Source organism: Onychostoma macrolepis, chromosome 24, assembly GCF_012432095.1.
Source record: "Onychostoma macrolepis isolate SWU-2019 chromosome 24, ASM1243209v1, whole genome shotgun sequence".
Lineage (NCBI taxonomy): Eukaryota > Metazoa > Chordata > Actinopteri > Cypriniformes > Cyprinidae > Onychostoma > Onychostoma macrolepis.
The window spans coordinates 23,941,604-23,963,069 of record NC_081178.1 but is presented as its reverse complement, the minus strand read 5'-3'; the positions used below and the strand labels follow the sequence as shown (position 1 = coordinate 23,963,069).

Genomic DNA, 21,466 nt, shown 5'->3' with positions numbered 1-21,466 from the left:
AGGGGTCATTTGCTTCCCTTACGATAAGAGATCTCGGCCGCTTCTTGGGAACTCTGCGCCCTTTATGATGGCGATGCCTAAAATAACCAGCCCATTTTCCCCAACAAGAGAATCCAGACAAAGGAAGAGAAGCTCATCAATGGTGGTCAAAGGGGCCGTGCCGGAGACGTGCGGCCCACTGGGCATGAGAGGAAGAGTGAATGGATCACTCTCCTCTTCAATGGCAGTGATAAGGTGTTTGATGAGATTGATTTGGAGGATGGGTAGATCCAATAGAGCAGTTTTCTGACATACTGAGGCTCAGGAGGGCAGTTTAACAAAGTGATAGAGCGAGACAGAGTGTCCTCCATGCGCATAAGGTCACGTCTGCTAAAGCATTGGCAAGCGCTTAGGTTTAACAGTGCATTCAAGCCATGCAATGTATTAATATGCGTGTTCCCTAGGAATCAAACCCACAACCTTGAGTTTGCTAGTGTAACTGGTCCTACTTGCACTGCTCAGAGTGGGATTCAAACCAGAGTCAACTGGCATGGTGTGCCCACAATTCTCTAGTGAGCATCTTGAGGCTAGGGGAGTGAGATTTACAAGCACAGCTCTTACTACTTGGCCTCTATTACTCTCAAACCATCTTTAGCTTCCCATGCCGATTGATGATGGTTAGAATCCCACTTGGAGAGGTACGAGTGAGACCAGTTATGCTTGTGTCCTGCTCTACAGGGATCTACAGGTAAAGCAGGGTAAAGTGTTTATATACAGGTAATCAGCAGGGTAAAGTGTTCATATATCATTGTATAATGCCAACTGACCAAAAAAAGTCTTGCTAACATTTAGAAGATGAATAAGGAAAAGGTTTAAAGGACATACCGCTCAGTAGAGGCTGGTTACGGTGGTAGCAGGTGGGCAGAGGCCCGACTTTCTCCAACCTGTGGTTCATCATCCTAGAGAAGTGACCTGTGTGTCTCAGGCTGCCCACCGTCAGGCTGTACAGATACACCGGCTCCACAAAATGACTAAGTAGTGCCCCCTGTAGGCCTAGCACATTCCACCTGTAGAGAGTGCAGAGGGGTTAGGAAAGGTGTAGTCTCGTGCCAGACTTTTGAAAATGGGCAATATTCTGTCCACGAACAGCCTATTTAAGGTTCGGTCACATTAGAGAAATTTCAGCGGAATTTCACGTACAAAGAAAGGTCCATGGTCTGTCGTGTGGCGATGTATGAAGCACAGCTCACACAGAATGTGTGTTAATGGCAAGATTCTGGCTATGAAACGCCCATTTAAAGTGCCCCTATTATGCCATTTTCGAATATTGCCTTTCATGCACTGTGTAATGTAGCTATATATGAATGTAAACGTTCTGCAAAATTGTAAAGCCAAAAGTGCATGATAAAGTTATTGTCTCCCAAAAGAAAGAATCAACTCTGCCTAAACGAGTCCTCAGTAATTCGAATCACTTCCGTGATGGCTACACGTCACGGGGTATCACATTTTGCATAATGCCCACCTATGTTCTAGACTGGCAAGCCACAAACAACTTGAACACTGTAGCTTGTTCATGTGAATAACCTCGTCAAGAAGATGCTTTGTCCTGCAATGTGAAAGTAAATTTGTTTTATTTTCGCTTCAGAAAGATGAGGCTGTATTTTACACTGTCACAGCAGTACAACCCCAATCTTTTTCGTGTTCCTGTCCTTTTACTGACGCCTGCTTCTCTAATCTTGGGGAGTTCAACGTGGGGTTCACAAAACACTTGCTCCTGAAAGATGGCTCAGTACCCAGTTTATTTGGACCAGCTGGCTTCACTGAATAAAAAACCTGTAAGTATGATAAATAATAGATGTTTATATCTATTCTATTTCTATCGAGCATTCAAAATACAGAACTATGGCAATGGGCATATCCTTTCTGAGACACGCTGCTGTACGCAGTAGACCAATCACATGACTGGGCCATCTGACCAATCAGAGCAGAGTAGGCTCACGGAAAGGATGGGTTTAGTGAGAGTGAATCTTAGAGTTGCTTTGAACTAATCATTTAAGAATCAATGGAAAATTAAGTGATATCAAATGCATATTTTGATAAAAACCAAAGCATTTTTTGACTTTGCATGCATGTAAACCTATTATATGATACTCCCAAAACAATATTAGGAACCTTTAAAAATGGCATAATAGAGGCACTTTAAGGTTCGGACACCTTAGCAAAATTTCAGCAAAATTTTGTGGGCAAAGAAAAGTCCATTGCCTATTTTTATTCAAGTTACGATGAACAATTCACACAGAAGTCACTTTCAAACCAAACGGCTTTCTGTTGGTCAGTGCCAAAAATCAGCTTGAACAACATTGCTCCGCTGCAAAAGCAATGATGGGAAATCTTTCATGCTTATGCAAAATTCCTGATCAAGAGGATTCCTATGAAAATGACTAATTTTTGCTCACACATATTTGTGAACAGTGACCGCAACTTTAACCAGGAAGACTCCTTGTGATCGACAGCGGCAACCCACATTTCCCTAAACAAATTTATGATGGCTAGTGACTATTTATTCTTTAAAAGTGCTCTTTGTATTAACCCAACCAATGTGGAAATTAAGACAGCCAATCAGACTGAAGCCTGTAATTTCAGCCAGTTTGTGTGCAATATGCATCAGAAAGCATGGTTTTAAAATAGACAATATGTAACTAAATAATTTAGTATTTACATAGCATTAAAAGTTAAGATAGATAGATAGGATTGCATTTGATAACAGGCTAAATTCAGAAGGCAGAATCTCACCAGGCAGAATAAACATTGTTTTTAACCTCAGACTGTAAGCTAATGTATTTATGAAAAGCGCAATCATTTACAAATATTAAGCAGCTAATTTTTACATCATTGTCCTTTTGCTTAATTAATGCCTCTTTATCATGCCGGTAATGATTGCAGGCTTCTCTCTCTTTCTGTTCATCCCTGTTCATGACTAATAAGCCATTATAGTTTTTGCTTTCCCAAGCAGTCAATTAACATGGGCCGCTCTTCAAGAGCTGCCGCCCAGCATCTCAAATATGGATCCGTTTACCTGAGCAACAATCTGCTTGTGGAATCTCCTGCTTATCCAGACAAAATGATTTTTTATTCTCTCCCCTTCTGTCTCGGATTCTACCAAAACAGAAACAATTCGGCCTTGCAATATTAATTTACCCAGAAGGCAACGCTGTGAATTAGAAACATCTTTTAATTCTCTTGCAAGAAAAGCCATCTGGCTGCAGTAGAAATGTAACGGTGGGAGCCTCCCTCGTACCCTCCTCCTAACCTCCCTCACCCCCCGTCCCGCTCTCTCCCAGCACCCCCTCCAGTGCTGTAAAACGGCAGGCCATTAAAGTAATGTGTTCATCTACATAAAACTCAAATGGAATATGACGGATCATATTCACAGGCATGCCATTTATGCCTTCAATTAAAGCACTCATCAACTTAATTAAACATCCACTCCACTCAATCAGCTCGGCATACCTTACTGCCTCTGAACAATAACAACACCTATCATAACTCTGCAAAAGTAAGAAGCTTTCTGTATCGAGTCCAGGCCCAGAAATCAATCAGGGGAATCTCCTAATCTTATACAAACACCATTACGATTAATAAATACCTTGTTATAATTTTATTTAATATTTTATTTTATTTGTTAATATATTGCACAATATTTCTGGCATGATTTTTCTGCTATATATATATTTTTGGTAAGACTTTAGGGACCAATTCTCACTATTAACTAGTTGCTTATTAGCATGCATATTACTAGCATATTGGCTGTTTATTAGTACTTATAAAGCGCATATTAATGCCTTATTCTACATTTTTATTTAACTTAATGCTACCTAATACCTAAACTTAACAACTATTAGTAAGCAGCAGATTAGGATTTTATTAAGGCAAATGTATAGTTAATAGTGAGAATTAGTTCCCAAACTAAAGAGTTTTTATTATTTTTATTGGCAGTTCTTTACAATAAAGTTCCATTTGTTAACAACAATTAACTACATTAGTTAACATGAACTAACAATAACAGTAACACTTTACTTAAAGCCTTTGTCTAATGCATTTAGTTTTAATGCATTATGCATTGTAATGCACCTTATAATGATCTTTATGATCTTAAGAATAATTATAACGACAGTTATAATACATTATAATACTAACCTATTCACTGTTACACCTGTAGAAAAAACACATGACAAACTAACCTTCAAATATTATAATGCATTTTAATTTGTTACAATTATTTATAATGGCGAATAATCTTTTACAGCATTTATTAATCTTACATAATGTAATTTTCAGCATTTACTAACATTATTACAATCAAAAGCTGTATCTGTTAATTTTATTTAATGGATCCGAGCTAAAATGAACTAACAGTTGTATTTTTTTATTTTATTTTTTTTAAGAAAATTATTTATTTATTTTTTTTTTTTGCAGTAGGGTTTCATTATCACAGAATAGCTTTCCTGTGGCCGAACGGAGGCAGTGGAGGAGCGCGGGAGGGTGAGATGGAGGATAATGATGTGAGGTCAGGGAAGATGATGAAGGGATGAAAAAAATGAGTGCGACTAAGGATGAAAAAGAGGGTGAGCTGGTTGAGGGCAGTGGAGATGAATGGAGTTGGTCTATAAGGGACTATAAGGACTCTAAACCTCTTTTCCAGCCTGCTCTTGATGGTGACCTTGATCAACGACCCCTCTGAGTTGTGGGCTCAACAAAAGAGCGGGATAACTCAACGGGATATAAAATGGAAAAGGAGTGGCACTCAGAAAAAAAAAAAAGATCTGGATGCTCTATTTTGTCTTATTCTGTGTGTTTTTTTTCTAAAGTAATTACTTTAACCCTGCACCATGACCTAGCCAGATAGAATCAGACCCTTGTGGTCCTGGCCGATGCAATCTGATTGGTCAAATTAATGGCCCAGGGGATAGAGCTTCACCTTAATGTGACTCTGTGTCCCTGTGCACAGTCCAACATACACACATTACATGCAAGGCTGGGTGATTCACTGGTTTAAAAGATACTGGTAGGAATTTGTCAACTGGTATACATTTGAGTATTGTGTCTGTTGTAATTGTGTAAAATGCTCCCTATTGGTGGGAAAGCAAATGAAGAACAGCTTGCTAGATATAAAAAAAAGTCTCTTTGGGTATTGAAATGAGCATCTGCTAAGCCCCACCTCTTAGATACGGTTACTATGCACTGAGAAGCATGCATACTACAGTGAATCTCAGGATTATATGCACAGGTCACAAGGAAAACAATAAGAAATTGTATTTTGCGGGAAGAAAATTGAGATTTTTTAAAGATGATCTTATTTGCGATGCAAATTTTGACAAAAATGTTACAGGTGGTTGTCTACTTTAGTCAACAGAGATCAAAACATTTATGAATAATTATAGCAAGTCTCCTCATTTTTCTTATTATTTTTCTTATTCTAAAAAAAGTTATTTTTATTTTTGTTATTTTATATTACAATATTATATATTTCTTATGGCATATATTTACTGAAAGTGGCTGTCTTCTGCAAACATTTATTTACAATTATAACAATTCTCATTGTAATAGGGGGGAAAAAACCTGATTATGAAAACTCATGCATCATTTATATTTTAATCAACTGCTACTGGACAGCATGTTTCTGTTGTACTGCCTTTAAGTTATGCTGTTTGGAGAAAAAACAAAAATTAGTTTTACACATTTAAATACAGTATTGCAATCTAATGAGAATTGCCACTTAGATTAATTGCCACTTAAATTACAAAATTACAAAATAAATGTAAAATTTAAGTGGACAATGCTTATGGTCTCCATATTAACCCAGGGTTGCTGCAGGATTTTTAAGCTCAAATTTAAGACTTTTTAAGACCTAGACAATGACATCTCTGAATTCAATAATGAAATGCCTTTAACTGGAAATTGAAAATTGAGTGTTTAATCTTATCATTATACATTACTGACACTCTATCCTCCAATTTGATACTGTTAAGTGCTTTGACACAATCTGTATTGTAAAATCACTATATAAATAAAGGTAAATATATAAGACCTGCACAAATAAAATTAATACCATATGAGCAGGGTAGGGCAATGTCTATGGTAAACTGTAAAATGAATGTAAAAAGCATGATTTACAGTTCAGATAGAAGTTTTCACGAAACAAAACGTTTTATAAAATGATACACTTCACATTTCAGCCTTTAAACCATTTTTTAAGAAAATGGATGAGTCAAAAGTATTAATTATATTAATTTAAACAATTATCAATAAATTATTATATGTGACCCTAGACCACAAAACCAGTCTTAAGTCGCTGGGGTATATTTGTAGCAATAGCCAACAATACATTGTATGGGTCAAAATTATTGATTTTTCTTTTATGCCAAAAATCATTAGGACATTAAGTAAAGATCATGTTCCATGAAGATATTTTGTAAATTTCCTACTGTAAATATATCAAAAGTAAATTTTTGATTAGTAATATGCATTGCTAAGAACTTCATTTGGACAACTTTAAAGGCGATTTTGTCAATATTTAGATTTTTTCGCACCCTCAGATTCCAGATTTTCAAATAGTTGTATCTCGGCCAAATGTTGTCCGATCCTAACAAACCATACATCAATGGAAAGCTAATTTAGCTTTTTAAGCTAATTTCAGCTTTCAGATGATGTATAAATCTCAATTTTGAAAAATTTACACTTAAGACTGGTTTTGTGGTCCAGGGTCACATATTAATTAAATAACATACAAAGATTTTTATAATGAATTATCTCTTTATCGATCCACCAGTTCACATTTACAGCTCTGCATGTTTGCAGGGTAAAAACATGGGTACATTTTTTGCATTGGTCTGAACAAAAACAACCCAATGTTCCTGCAATACTGGAGGCTGCAGTTCTAGGACTGCATAGGACCCTATTTTTGGGACAGCATCATCTATTCCAACAGAGGAGACCTGATTCAAACATCAAACAAACAGATGCAAACAAACAGCACATCAGACGTGAAGCACTGCAGCTAATTAACTGAAGTCTCGCACAGACACAAGTCTTCTTTCCAAGAAAACTGAATTTTAAACCAGAATATATTGAATATTGAAATAAATTAGGTTAAATATTTCAAGAGGGTTACCAACGGGTATGTTTAGAGTTAGGAGTTGGTTAGGACAATAATTAAGTGTATAGAATTAAATAACCACATACAGTGAGGAAAATAAGTATTTGAACACCCTGCTATTTTGCAAGTTCTCCCACTTAGAAATCATGGAGGGGTCTGAAATTGTCATCGTAGGTGCATGTTCACTGTGAGAGACATAATCTAAAAAAAAAAAATCCAGAAATCACAATGTATGATTTTTTAACTATTTATTTGTATGATACAGCTGCAAATAAGTATTTGAACACCTGAGAAAATCAATGTTAATATTTGGTACAGTAGCCTTTGTTTGCAATTACAGAGGTCAAACGTTTCCTGTAGTTTTTCAGCAGGTTTGCACACACTGCAGGAGGGATTTTGGCCCACTCCTCCACACAGATCTTCTCTAGATCAGTCAGGTTTCTGGCCTGTCGCTGAGAAACACGGAGTTTGAGCTCCCTCCAAAGATTCTCTATTGGGTTTAGGCCTGGAGACTGGCTAGGCCACGCCAGAACCTTGATATGCTTCTTACAGAGCCACTCCTTGGTTATCCTGGCTGTGTGCTTCGGGTCATTGTCATGTTGGAAGACCCAGCCTCGACCCATCTTCAATGCTCTAACTGAGGGAAGGAGGTTGTTCCCCAAAATCTCGCAATACATGGCCCCGGTCATCCTCTCCTTAATACAGTGCAGTCGCCCTGTCCCATGTGCAGAAAAACACCCCAAAGCATGATGCTACCACCCCATGCTTCACAGTAGGGATGGTGTTCTTGGGATGGTACTCATTATTCTTCTTCCTCCAAACACGTTTAGTGGAATTATGACCAAAAGTTCTATTTTGGTCTCATCTGACCACATGACTTTCTCCCATGACTCCTCTGGATCATCCAAATGGTCATTGGCAAACTTAAGTCGGGCTGGACATGTGCTGGTTTAAGCAGGGAACCTTCCGTGCCATGCATGATTTCAAACCATGACGTCTTAGTGTATTACCAACAGTAACCTTGGAAACGGTGGTCCCAGCTCTTTTCAGGTCATTGACCAGCTCCTCCCGTGTAGTTCTGGGCTGATTTCTCACCTTTCTTAGGATCATTGAGACCCCACGAGGTGAGATCTTGCATGGAGCCCCAGTCCGAGGAGATTGACAGTCATGTTTAGCTTCTTCCATTTTCTAATGATTGCTCCAACAGTGGACCTTTTTCACCAAGCTGCTTGGCAATTTCCCGTGGCCCTTTCCAGCCTTGTGGAGGTGTACAATTTTGTCTCTAGTGTCTTTGGACAGCTCTTTGGTCTTGGCCATGTTAGTAGTTGGATTCTTACTGATTGTATGGGGTGGACAGGTGTCTTTATGCAGCTAACGACCTCAAACAGGTGCATCTAATTTAGGATAATAAATGGAGTGGAGGTGGACATTTTAAAGGCAGACTAACAGGTCTTTGAGAGTCAGAATTCTAGCTGATAGACAGGTGTTCAAATACTTATTTGCAGCTATATCATACAAATAAATAGTTAAAAAATCATACATTGTGATTTCTGGATTTTTTTAGATTATGTCTCTCACAGTGGACATGCACCTACGATGACAATTTCAGACCCTCCATGATTTCTAAGTGGGAGAACTTGCAAAATAGCAGGGTGTTCAAATACTTATTTTCCTCACTGTAATTCCTTAAAAATAATAATAATATACAGAATTGAATACCAAGTGCTATAAAATAGTATGAGCCACTAATATTTAGTCATTTAGCAGATGCTTTTATCCAAAGCGACTTATAAATGAGGACAATGGAAGCAATCAAAATCAACAAAAGAGCAATATGCAAGTGCTATGACAAGTCTCATTTAGCCTAACGCAGTACATGTAGCAAGAGATTTTTTTAATTATATAATAAACAAAAAGAAAGCATAGAATAGAAAAAGATTAGAAAAGCTAGTGTTAGTTTTTTTTTTTTTTTAAAGAATAGAATTAGAATAGAGAGAGGTGTGACGTTCTTCATTCTCTCTTACATTCTTTTTGGCTCATTAAAAATTAATCTTACTGCCACGTTCTGGATTAATTGTAAAGGTTTGATAGAACCGGCTGGAAGACCCGACACAATACATACATGCAAAAAATAAATAAATAAAATAAAATAATTAAAAAACAAACAAACAAACAAAAAAACTATAGGGTCCTAGAAATCCAGTTCTGAAACTACAGCCCTATTGAACATGCAGATTCATTCTCTGCCAGCAGGAGGCGCTTTCGAACGGTTTCCCCAGTAACGGCAGAACACAAAGCAGGGCAGCACCAGACTTTGAAACCTGCAGCACTCGTATTTTATTTATAGCCTTTTGAAGTTTAATTGTCACATTAAGCTGTATCGCGATTCTGGTCTGTACCCAAATTTAAGACCTCTTGAAATCATAATTAAGACAATTTAAGACTTTTTATGACCTTAAATTTGATAAAGTAAATTTAAGACTTTTTAAGGACCCGCAGGAACCCTGTTAACCCTAAATCCATGGCATTAACTGATCATAGCCTTGACTTCTGTTTAAATGTGTAACAGTACTAGTAATCAAAAATGTTCACAATCACATTTCTCAGGTTGTCAAAGCTCACATAAACAAACAGAAGTCAACTGATGGTGGTAATTAAATCAAGCATATGGCAGCCAGCTCAAACACAGCTGTGTGTGTTGGAGACGAGTAAGTGTGTGCGTGAGAGAGAGATCTCTGAGCAGTGCGATTCACACATTTATAGAAGGTGTGGACTGAGTGTCAATGAGACAGAAGTGTGAAAGCAACACTATGTCTGAAACTGGAGTAATCTCACTAGGCGAAATGCCTCGGCAAGTATCCATCCATCCACATCACCTGTTACACAAACCACAGTGTCATTCTGACGTCCAGAAAAGCTCTGAGGGCCTTAAGATCATGTAGAGTGAGACTTCATTAAAACATGACTAAACGTCTCAGGAGAGAGACTGAAGTAATGATGAGAAACTACTCTAAAGTTGAATAATCCCTGCCAGTTTTACAGTTTGAATGGAATATATATATAATGAAAACAAAGCTGCAGTCTACATATAAAATGCAGGTACATATACATATAAAAATAGAAAACGTCCATGAGGACACAGATTAACAGTATGACGTGTGCCATACAGAAGCTAATTATTAAAGGATTATCAATCAAAGCACAGGCATCATCATAAGACAATAAAGGTGATCATTCCAGTCCCAAACACCATCCCTTCTTCAAGGCAAATATCACGCCAACCTTTCCCTCAGCCATTATAATGGCGTATAAAAGTCGGCCTATTTAAACAAAGCTATTTCATCCTCATAAAAACTAATCCTCTAATAAAGGTGCACCTTAAATCAATACACTGTCCAGCACTTCACAAATCACGCTTTAGGGATGGTCAGCCTACTCTCTGAGGGAAAAAAAAAGGTCAAAAAACACAAATCGGATATATATAACATTAAAATAAATAAATCATTTTTAAATAAAAATACAAACGCATTACATAGTGTCAAAATTGAATGCAAAATCTGTATTTAAATGTGTTCTACATACTGTAGCAAGGTAAAATCAGTTCCAAATAGCAGTAAAATAGGAACTGGCATAAATGTGGACTTCAATTCAAAACGCTTTATTTCACACATGGGCTCAGATGGTTCATTTACGGTCTTCTCGTAGCGGGAACGTCCAGAAACAAAGCGGAGACCCGTGTTTGATTACTGTCTTTTCTTTGTACAGGAGTTCAAGAGTGAATGCTGAACTGTGAAACTGACCTGGAAATCTTGTCGGTGCATGACATGGTGATGAGACGTTCTCCTTGAAGGACTCCGTCCCACGTCTGCACAGGACCCGTGGACTTCACGGGCAGCGTACCCTCCCCTGATTCAATCTTTGTCCGTAGGTGGCTGTGAAACTTCTTCACCAAGTGTCTGTTGCTGTGCACTGCGAAAAAATCCAAAAGCTGTTGGCATCTTTATTCAAAAATACACTAAAAATAAAAAAATCTACTTTTTTTCTTAAAAGACACTCATGGACTGTGTGTCAAAGTCTCTTTAAAAATCAAATAATTTTGATCTTTTTTTTTTCCTGACGAGGCAAAGATAGTTCAGACTGTAAAATATTGTGTGGTTCAATCCTCTGAAAATTTTTATAAATACGAATTTATATGATATTCCGTCAATAAATTAATGATTTTTTTTTCAACCTCCGCCTAAATGTAATGCATTTTAAAACAGTATCTAAGGAATTTCTAAGATTTATATGGATTCAAACACTTGCCATATCTGTAAAAAGTATTAATAAATTCATTAAATGTATTTTCTTTTTTTTTTTATTATTTAACTTGGTTAATCCATTAGGATTAAGGTATATAATTGAAAAATGTAATATATAATTGGACCCCCAATTTAATAGTCCAACCAAAAATAGTTAAAACAGTTGAATAGTTCACCCAATTTAAATATATTTGGATAGATGAAGTGTATTTTGGCCAGAAGCTAAAAAACGTTTCTTACAAACACACAGCTTTTGGTGGTGTGCATTATTGTGATGTTTTTATCAGCTGTTTGGACTCTCATTCTGACGGCACCCATGAAATGCTATTATTCTCCAATTCTAAAAACAAACTCATCTATTTCTTGGACGGCTGGAGGCGGAGTACATTTTCAGCAAATTTTCAATAAAGGAATAGTTCAAAGTTATTAAAAAGGATCTAGAGGCCTTAAAATGATATAAAGCTAAGAAATCACGTTTTGTTTAACCATTATGGTGCTGTTTAAGTAATCATTTATGAATACATGACTTAGTACCAAATGATTTATATTTTCCACGTTAGCCTACAATGTTCTGTTAAAGTAAAAATAAATAATAATCATTTTTCTTAAAAAATGGAATACGTTTGGATTAAGTTTTTAAAACGCCCTGAAACCAAAGAACTTGTAGCACATGGAAGTGAGCGGCAGAGATGATACAGACAAGCGAAGAATCTTACAATCGGAGGTGATTTCATACGGTGAGTTGACACGGCCGTCCCCGCAGGGCGACGTACTGATGTACATGTGGAAGAGGACATTCTCTCGGAGTCTCAAACAGGAATCTTTGTGCCGTACGAAGATCGATTGCTCCCAGTCCTCTTTCCTTTTGCTTCAGAGTGATCACAGACCGCAGGCGGGAAGAGAGAACAGAAAAGGGAGACATGAGAAACAACCACGTCTGAAAGTGTTCGCCACTCACATTCCCGGCTAATAATGGGCCGAAGACACAAAGGAGACAAATATTGGCCTTGCCGCGACCAAGGCTAGTTCCGTCACTGTCACATTCCCCTCTCGCACGCTCTTTCTCTCTCTGGTACACAATCTCAAATCATTACTCTGTCAGAACAAGGCGAATACAAATGGCCGAGGCAACAGCGAGCTGTAATTCTTTAACCCAGATGATCTGTAGCTAGTCAGCTGTAGGGAGGACACAGCGTTTCCTGCAGAGCCGCCCCACTTTTACACATATCATCATAATTAGCATTAACGCCTCACTGTGACATCTTACAAAGGACGTTTTTGGAATAGCCCACGAGGTGAACTGTGCACGGGGAGCGCATTACATACGCAAACATCATCGTTGCTAATTGGCACCTAAGCTGTGCTAATTAGGCAAACGACCTGCGATGTCAAGGGTGGAGTCGCGCTGCTCCAGATCTGTCTACTGAGGAAGGTGCTGATGGCCGTCGTGGTATTTTATTTGCCGAACGTAATGACTTATCTTCCAAACTAGACTCCAGACTCAGCCAAACGGGCCCATTTAGCCGCAGATAATGCACTCTGGGAAGACGCATATGCAAATATGACATTACACGAGGCTTTTCTATGCAGCAATCTGCTACATCGAGAAAGACATTTAGAGTCTTTGCTGCCGCACAATGATACCTTCAACACCAGACCAGACTCAAATGATAATGTGTTTTCTCTAAGAACGAAGAATTAGATCTGAGTCCTTTGTTGGGTGCGAAATGTGCTTCTCTGAGAAAATGTGTTGTGTGTTTAAAGCTCTAAGGGAGTTTTTCAGGTTCAATGTGTGTTAACCTCCCTTGACAACCTCCGTGACATGCTGTTGATCAGCACAGAAAGTTATTTCAACTTGGAGTGAAAACTGAGCGAATATCTTGTTTACAATAAATGCACTTACTATGGAAGTTAAGTGGGTGATTTGGTTCAAAAACATTTTTTTTTGTTATGCTTGTAGAAAATCTCTTCACTACTGATAGTGATCACGTTAAGTGGTCTAAATGTATTTTTATGTATTTATATCATCTGTGGAAGGCGTAGGACCATAAAATGTTCGTCCAATCAGATCCCTCGCAGTCCTACCTGCCTGTCAACATATGTATTTGCGTACCTCCTCGCAGACATGATCCCTCATCAACATGTTCCATTACGCTTTTGCAGACCAAACGAGAATGGAAGACGTTATTATTGTAATATAATGCACTTTGTACTGTAATGTTTTCTCACCCAATGAGACTCACGATGTGACTTTATATCACACTTCATATCATTTCCCAATCATGATTTGGTTTTACTAATTGCAACACTGTGTGTCTTCATATCTTACGATGTGACTTTGTTTCTTTTTACACGTTATTTTTTTTTTACTCTGAAATGGTAGCAGACTTCCATTACACAATGTCAAAAGTATATGATATATGTACTGTATATATGTACGTGTTTATATAGCTTCATGAAAAGTCAGTAAACCACAACTTTTGCTTCCCTTGTGAAAAAAATTACACTACAGCATACTTTTCAAAAGAGTACTTATTACAGAAATAATACTTAAGTGTGAACTGAACATCTTTATGTACGTCTTTATTATATACGTCTTTCGTAATTACTTCTATTCTCTTTGAAATATGGCTAAAATGTACTGTGAATGTACTAAGCATTTATAGTAAACCAAAATATAATACTTTGTAAATCATGTATTTAAATAATAATGATTTAAAATGTACTTTTAATTTGTAAAGTACAACTTTTAATTTGACATTACAAAGTTTGGTAAGAAATTAAAGGTAACACTTTATTTTAAGGTGTCCACCTTGTGACACCTTATATGTACTTAATATTATAATAACAATTAATTATGCATAATTGCATGCAATTAGTTATTTTTTAAAAATATACTTTGAAGATTTGAAGTACACTACAAGTGCACATTCAATACAGTCTTTTTCACAAGGGTTGACACTGTTTACTGTGCTCATCTACCCAGAAATAGTAGTTCCACCTCAGAAGACAATACATACATCTTTACAGCTCAGATAACACACTTTTTGTGTGTGTGTGTGTGTGTGTAGACAAAAATAAGTGCTTTAAAAAAAATACACACTGCATATTTCTACATGACTTCCAATGTAAGTGCATTACCATAAATTAGATTTCACTTCTTTTTACAAACCGACAGACAAGTTGAAGTCATTTTCTGTGGTATTTGAACATGCTTCGCATGCTTACAGAGTTTAACTTGTTTTGAACCCAGAATATCCCTTTAATGTTTTAGGGAAACTTAATGCATAATTGCATATCATAATAAATCACTTCATTTGTGCATCTATACATCATGCTGAGATTCTAGCATGCAGTTATTTTTCATTCCTCATGTCGTTTTTTTAAAGCTGTTTCTATTTTGCATCATAACATCGCAATTTGCACAGTGAAGTTACTGCATTGTGTGTGTGTGTGTCTGTGTGTGTGTGTACGTCTGGGTTTATTCATCTTACATTGGGTACAAGTTTGTCTTCAGAAGTTAGCTAAATTTGACAAACCCTCCCACTGGGAGCGTCCTCACAAGGTAAAATGACTCATTTTATTTATAAGTGTTTTCTTTCCAGCATATTTGGGTTTGGGTTAGTGCTCATAATTATAAGCTTTATGTATAAATAATAAAATGTAAATGTGTGTCATTTACCTGAGGTGCAACTCTAGTTGGGAATACAGGAACCGCAGCAGGGCTCGTCTGGTGGTGATTTCAGCATGACAGTCGTTGACCACCAGGCCCTGGTCACTAATATACTCTCCATTAATGCATTTAGTGCCGGTCGATAGCGCCACCACTTGGGCCTGTCTCAGATCTAGACCTGATGCGCACAAACACACAAACACACAAACACATCTAGTCAACATGTGACAGCTTCATAATACTGGATCCGACAGCAAACATACTGCGAATAAAGACCTGTTTACACCAATGGGTGATAATGTTCTGGTCACTATATCTGACACTTTGAAGGCTCGAGCTAGTTAATGCAGAATTCTGATTGGCTGTGAATGTTTTTATCGTTCATCAGCTGTAAAAAAAAATATTCTGAAATGTATTATTTATCATGATCATCTTTGATGTGAACAGGCCTTAAGTGTTGTCAAGTGAATTGGCATTGGCCAATCATAACAAAGGTAATTTACATTTATATGCCTTAAAGGTACACTGTAAAAAAAAAAAAAAAAAAAAAAAATTGTAAATAAAGCAAAGATTAATGGAGAAAGTTTTACAATTTAATTCTCTATTGGAAAATTAAATTTCACGTTCAATCAAATATCAAAGAAAAAAGTACCATGATTTCCACAAAAAAAAAAAAAAGCAGTGCAACTGTTTTCAATATTGATAATAATCATAAAAATTTATTGAGCAGCAAATCAGCATATTAGAATGATTTCTGAAGGATCATGTGACACTGAAGACTGGAGTAATGATGCTGATCACAGGAATAAATTACATTTAAAAAATGTTCAAATAGAAAACAGTTTTTACAACCAAATTTTTAACAAATAAAATTTTAAATTGTAATAATATTTCACAATATTTCATTTTTTAAATACTGTATTCTGTATTTCTGCATTTGCGTACTTGCATGAAGGATCAGAGAGAAAATGGTACCAAAATTTAACCATTTTTAGTGCAAGAAAAAATATACGTAGGATGCAACCTTTTAAAAAATAAGCAGAATGCACAAGGTTTTTTATCAAGACAGATACTACTATAACTTCTGCTGTAGTCCACAATAAAAGCTGTTCTTTGCTGATGTTCTTTGCACAAGGACGAGTAACTCCTAACTTGCTGTGGCTGCGCTGGTCATCAGTGCACAAAGCTTTTCTGTGACATTTTCATCAGCCACAGCAAGACGAAACCCACAACCCCGGCACAAAGCATCTCCACCTGCCACGGCCCACTGTACCTGTCTCACAGCTGCTCGGCCACGATACGGCCCCGGCAGGAGGACACAGGCTTCGCTGGGATTTCTGCACTGAGAACAGCTCAAGCGTGTGAGCGGATGTCTCAGCATGCTTAACCATAAAGCTCTGTGTGCTGGAAAAAAATATATATCTCCCCATCGCTTCAAAAATTTAGTGTTCGCTGCCTCATGTAGACCTGCAGGCTAGAGGCAACATATGAGCTTTTATCAGTCGGGGCCCAGACGGAATTGCACGCCGTGGCCCGGCCGCCACCAGCGCGGCTGCCTGGCAATAACAATAATAAAAACTAATATTGAGGTGGGGTTAAAGGCATAGCCTTTGAAATCCATTCTTCCACCTTTCACTGCTTGCTGAACTGAGAGAGAGAGAGAGAGAGAGAGAGAGAGAGAGGCCATGAGAAGAGAAGAAATAGATGAAACGTGAGTCAGAAAAAAGAGAGACTGGGTCTAACGGAGCCATAAGTCCAGATCAATAGCTCATTTTTTCATACTTGTTGATATGAGGTTTTCTGGTCATTCTAACTGTGGAGCGCTACATGTATTCATATAAACTGTGAGTTTAAAAGGTTATTTCATTCATAAATGGATATTCTGTCAAGCATTTAAACAACCTCACGGCATTCCAAGGTCATATGCCTTACTTTCTTCTGGAAAACACAGAAAGAGAACTTTAGCAGAATGTCCATGTTGAGTGTTGGGATGTCAAGCAAAAAAAAAAAAAAAAATTATATATATATATATTTTTTTTTTTGCAGAATCGCACCACCTTGTCATAAAAAGGTAAAATTATCTGATATTTTGGAAGAGACTTATTGGCCTTTTTGATATCACTTCCTACATTCTATTTTAATGTATGCTTCTGCATGCAAATTATAACTTCAAAAGTTTTTAATCAGATTTTTTTTTTAAAGAAATTAATAATTTTATTCAGCAAGGATGCATTTAACTGATCAAAAGTGACAGTAAATACATCTATAATATTATTTTAAAAATTATATTTCAAATACATGCCCTTCTTTTGAACTTATTTTTCATCAAAATATACAATAAAATAAAATAAAATAAAAAGGTATATCCTAGTTTCCACAAAAATATGAGGCAGCACAACTGTTTTCAAGATAATCAGATAATAATCAGAAATGTTTCTTGAGAATATTAGAATGATTTCTGAAGGATCATGTGACTGAAGACTGGAGTAATGATTCTGAAAATTCAGCTTTGATCACAGGAATAAATTACATGATATAATTATGGAATAAATGACAATATATAAAAATCTGTGATTTATTTGTCATTTTTATTTGTTCCCACTGCCATTCATTTTAAGGAAAATAGTGCCATTAACATTCTTCAAAATATCTTCTTGCTGACAGAATTTGTGTGAGAACACATTCCTGATAAATAAAGCATTACAGTATATTTTTTGACAATAATGACATCACTATTGTTGTATGTGACATGCAGAGAGGGAAAAGACTCCAGGAAAAATAAATCCTCGAGGAAAACAATGCAGCTGCCCAGCACAAAACCATCAAGGTGAGTTATGCTCTTCTTTTCGCACACTATTATAGGAACTCTACTTTTCCATCTATCAAAGACAAACTCAAACGTCCCAAATGTTCCTCTGAAGACAAATGCCAGCTGGTTCTGCCCAGTCTCCACATGCCTTACCTGATCTATCCCAGCATGCATTGGTACAGTACACAGCAGGGACCCGGCATGCCCAGGTTTTGTGTTCAGGCATCTTTATTCAACAATCCCCAAAAGCAAAAACACTTCAGAAAAAAATGTAAGTTAAAAGGCCCCAACCACCTCACCCTCCCAGCCTGTTCTCTCCATGCTGTTCCATTTAATGATAGTTTAGATCAATCTGGCGATGGCAGAGAGAAAGAAAAGAGAGTGTGTAGTAATTTCTCTCTGTACCGGCATGAAATTGTTGTAAAGGCTCTTCTCTCGGTGTGAGGGGGTGGTCAGGCCTGTGGGCACTGCTGCTTTTAGAAGAGCAATAATCATCAACATCTCTGAGAAAGCACATTGTGCCAGTGAGGTGGGTGCAAAGGCAAACACCCTGGATGTGAACATCACTGCCGTTCTCTTTACCCTTCAGTAGACCGCTGTGTAAAGAACAGAAAAGAGAACACCACAGTATCAAAGGCAAGTGTGCGAAAGGACACGCACTATAGGAACAACTCACAGCACACTATACGTGCTTTAAAAATAGTTCACCAAAAAAATGTACATTTGCTGAACATTTACTCACCCCCAGGCCATCCGAAATTGAGTTTCTTTCTTCAGATTTTGAGAATTTATCACTAAATCACTTGCTCACCAACGGATCCTCTGCAGTGAATGGGTGCCGTCAGAATGAGAGTCCAAACAGCTGATAAAAACATCACAATAATCCACACCACTCCAGTCCATCAGTTAACATATTGTGAAGCCAAAAGCTGCAAGTTTGTAAGAAACAAATTGAATAAAAAAAAAAAAAAAAAAAGACATTTTTAACTTCAAACCATTGCTTTTGGCTGAAATAGGAGTTCTCTATTCATAATATTGTTTTCTCCAGAAAAAAAGGCGTCCCATCTGAATCAGGAGAGAAATATACACAGATCAAGCAGCATTCACAAGCAAAAACAGTTCTAAACATGTTTTCATGTGAATGGGGATGGATTTGTTCAGCGGTATTATGAATTATGGTCTCATATTTTGGCCAGAAATTACTATAATTATTAATTAATCATAAGACATAATTATAATTGTGGATTACTTTTAGATTATGGTGATGTTTTAATCAGCTGTTTGTACTCTCATTCTGACGGCACCCATTCACTGCAGAGGATCCATCGGTAAGCAAGAGATGCAAAGCTAAATTTCTCCAAAATCTATCTATCCATCTTTAATGTGACTGCTTTATTGCACCTTTAAATAACATTGTTTCTAAAGTTTGCATAGATTTTTTGCTTGAGTATTATATTTAATGCATCAGTTTTTTATTTATTATTTATTTTTTTATCTAATATGATATAGTAAGAATATAGAGCTCATAATCAAAGAGGAAAAATCAGCAAAATCAGCAGAAATGTATATATAAAAATGCAGTTGCTAAAGAAAGAAAAAGTAACACTAAATTCTGATGGCGTGTAAAGAGATCTTTATAGCAAAATAGAAGACTACATAAAATACATATAAATATCAGTTATCACTGTATAACTCCCAATGATGTTAAATGCTTACTTTTAAAAATCAAAGCCCTGTAATGCAATGAAATACAATGGAAACAAAACTACTAAAATACATTTGTGCACTTTATCTATGAAAAAAGCAACAATCATTTTTATAATAGCAACAAGATTCTTATAATATAACAAAAATACAACAGAGATAATACTACAGGAGACGCTCCAACTTTCACCACTGCTTTGCCGTCAAGAGACACCAGATCGTACCTCTTCATGGAAAGTGGCGTATACAGTGCAGTATTCAGTGAGAGGTAAGCGACTATTCCACTGCGAACACAGCCACTGTCTGTGCAAGACACTATTAATCAGCACATGGGTCACTCTAGCAGAGGTCTGTCAGGGGAAAGCCCATATGCTGATATGAGCTTAATAAGCATCATTACCCCCGCATTTCCTAAATGAGTTTTGTTTCGATAAAACAAGGAAAGAATGCAGTTCATCAGCTTCTTTATGAGGCCATCAAATCATAAGGAATCATTAGATGGGGTTTTATGCATCCTCTGCTTTGGGAGGTCTAGGAAAGACCATATGGATTGGCTAGAAAGGACACAGTGTATTTTTTTTTTTTTTTTAAAAAGACGCAGAAAGCAATTATTTCTGAAAATTGATGAATTTGCATTAAACTTATTTTCTTCAGGGGTAAAGCAAATGGTCGAGGTCATCGTCTACCAAGTCATTTACATGCCATTAGGAATAAAGAGGCTCATGAATTGATCCTTTGCAAGTTGCTCTTGCATGATAAAATGTTTGAATATTAAATAAGGTCAAAACGGTGCACATCATCACCATTTACAAATTGTGTTCCAGAGATAATTCCCACCGAAATGGAAACCTTTGCGCAAATATGGCACACTTATATAAAATTATATGTTTAAAGAATGAGCTTTATCTACAAAAAAACAGGAAATAAGTATTATCACTGTCAAATATTGAATCTGACTTGTTGACAGACTATTAAATGTGCTAATTTTCTATAATAGTTGACCACATTATGATTCCATATTATTCTTCCATGTTCCAAAATATATATATAGTCCGAAATATAAAGTTCATTAAGTATATCTATCTATCTATCTATCTATCTATCTATCTATCTATCTATCTATCTATCTATCTATCTATCTCTCTCTCTATCTATACACATCTAATTTTAGTTAAAGTTTTAGTAATTTTGTTGTGTTTTATCATATTATATATATATATATATATATATATATATATATATATATATATATATATATATATATATATATATATATATATAACAGTTTTATTTTTCATTTTGCATTAGTTTAGTTATTATTTATTTTAATTAAGGAAATTGTTTTTTAATGCTTTTAGTTGAAGTTAACTATAATATCGATGTTGTGGACTACAAAATAAATAAATAAATAAAATATAAATTCAGTTAAATTTAATTCAATTCAATTCAAGTGTTCAGCTTGCCATAACATTTTAAGTTTAGTCAACTCAAATATCCAAGTAGTCACTTATTACAATTGAACATTTTAAGTTGACTAAATGTAAAATGTAAAGGCAGCACGGACACTTACTTTAAGTTGAAAAAATTCATTCATTCATTTTTTTAAACAGTTCAACATTGCATTGATGCATTTACATGAATAGCTATGAAAAGCAGCTGTGAATTCTGAATTGGTAACTGTTGAATAGGAAGAAATATATTGTTGTATACATAACACAACCTCATCTTGTGTTTCACATTTCAACTTTTCAGGTTGAAATTAATGTGCATTTTCCACCACAGAAATTTGTTTTTCCACTTCCTGAATGCTCTAAACACAATCATCTGTTCTCCAAATGTAGAAG

At 36.3% G+C, this 21,466-nt stretch overlaps 1 protein-coding gene across 2 annotated transcripts in view; it reads right to left on the bottom strand.

The window, feature by feature from the left end:
• adarb2 (adenosine deaminase RNA specific B2 (inactive)) overlaps positions 1–21,466 on the bottom strand; it is a 182,238-nt gene that overhangs the window by 8,581 nt on the left and 152,191 nt on the right. For both annotated transcript variants that reach the window (XM_058766024.1, XM_058766023.1), the window contains 4 exons: positions 15,119–15,287; positions 12,153–12,304; positions 10,936–11,104; positions 865–1,046 (listed from right to left, as the gene is read on the bottom strand). In XM_058766024.1, coding sequence (XP_058622007.1) covers positions 865–1,046; positions 10,936–11,104; positions 12,153–12,304; positions 15,119–15,287 — 672 coding nt within the window. The remainder of the gene's footprint in view (positions 1–864; positions 1,047–10,935; positions 11,105–12,152; positions 12,305–15,118; positions 15,288–21,466) is intronic.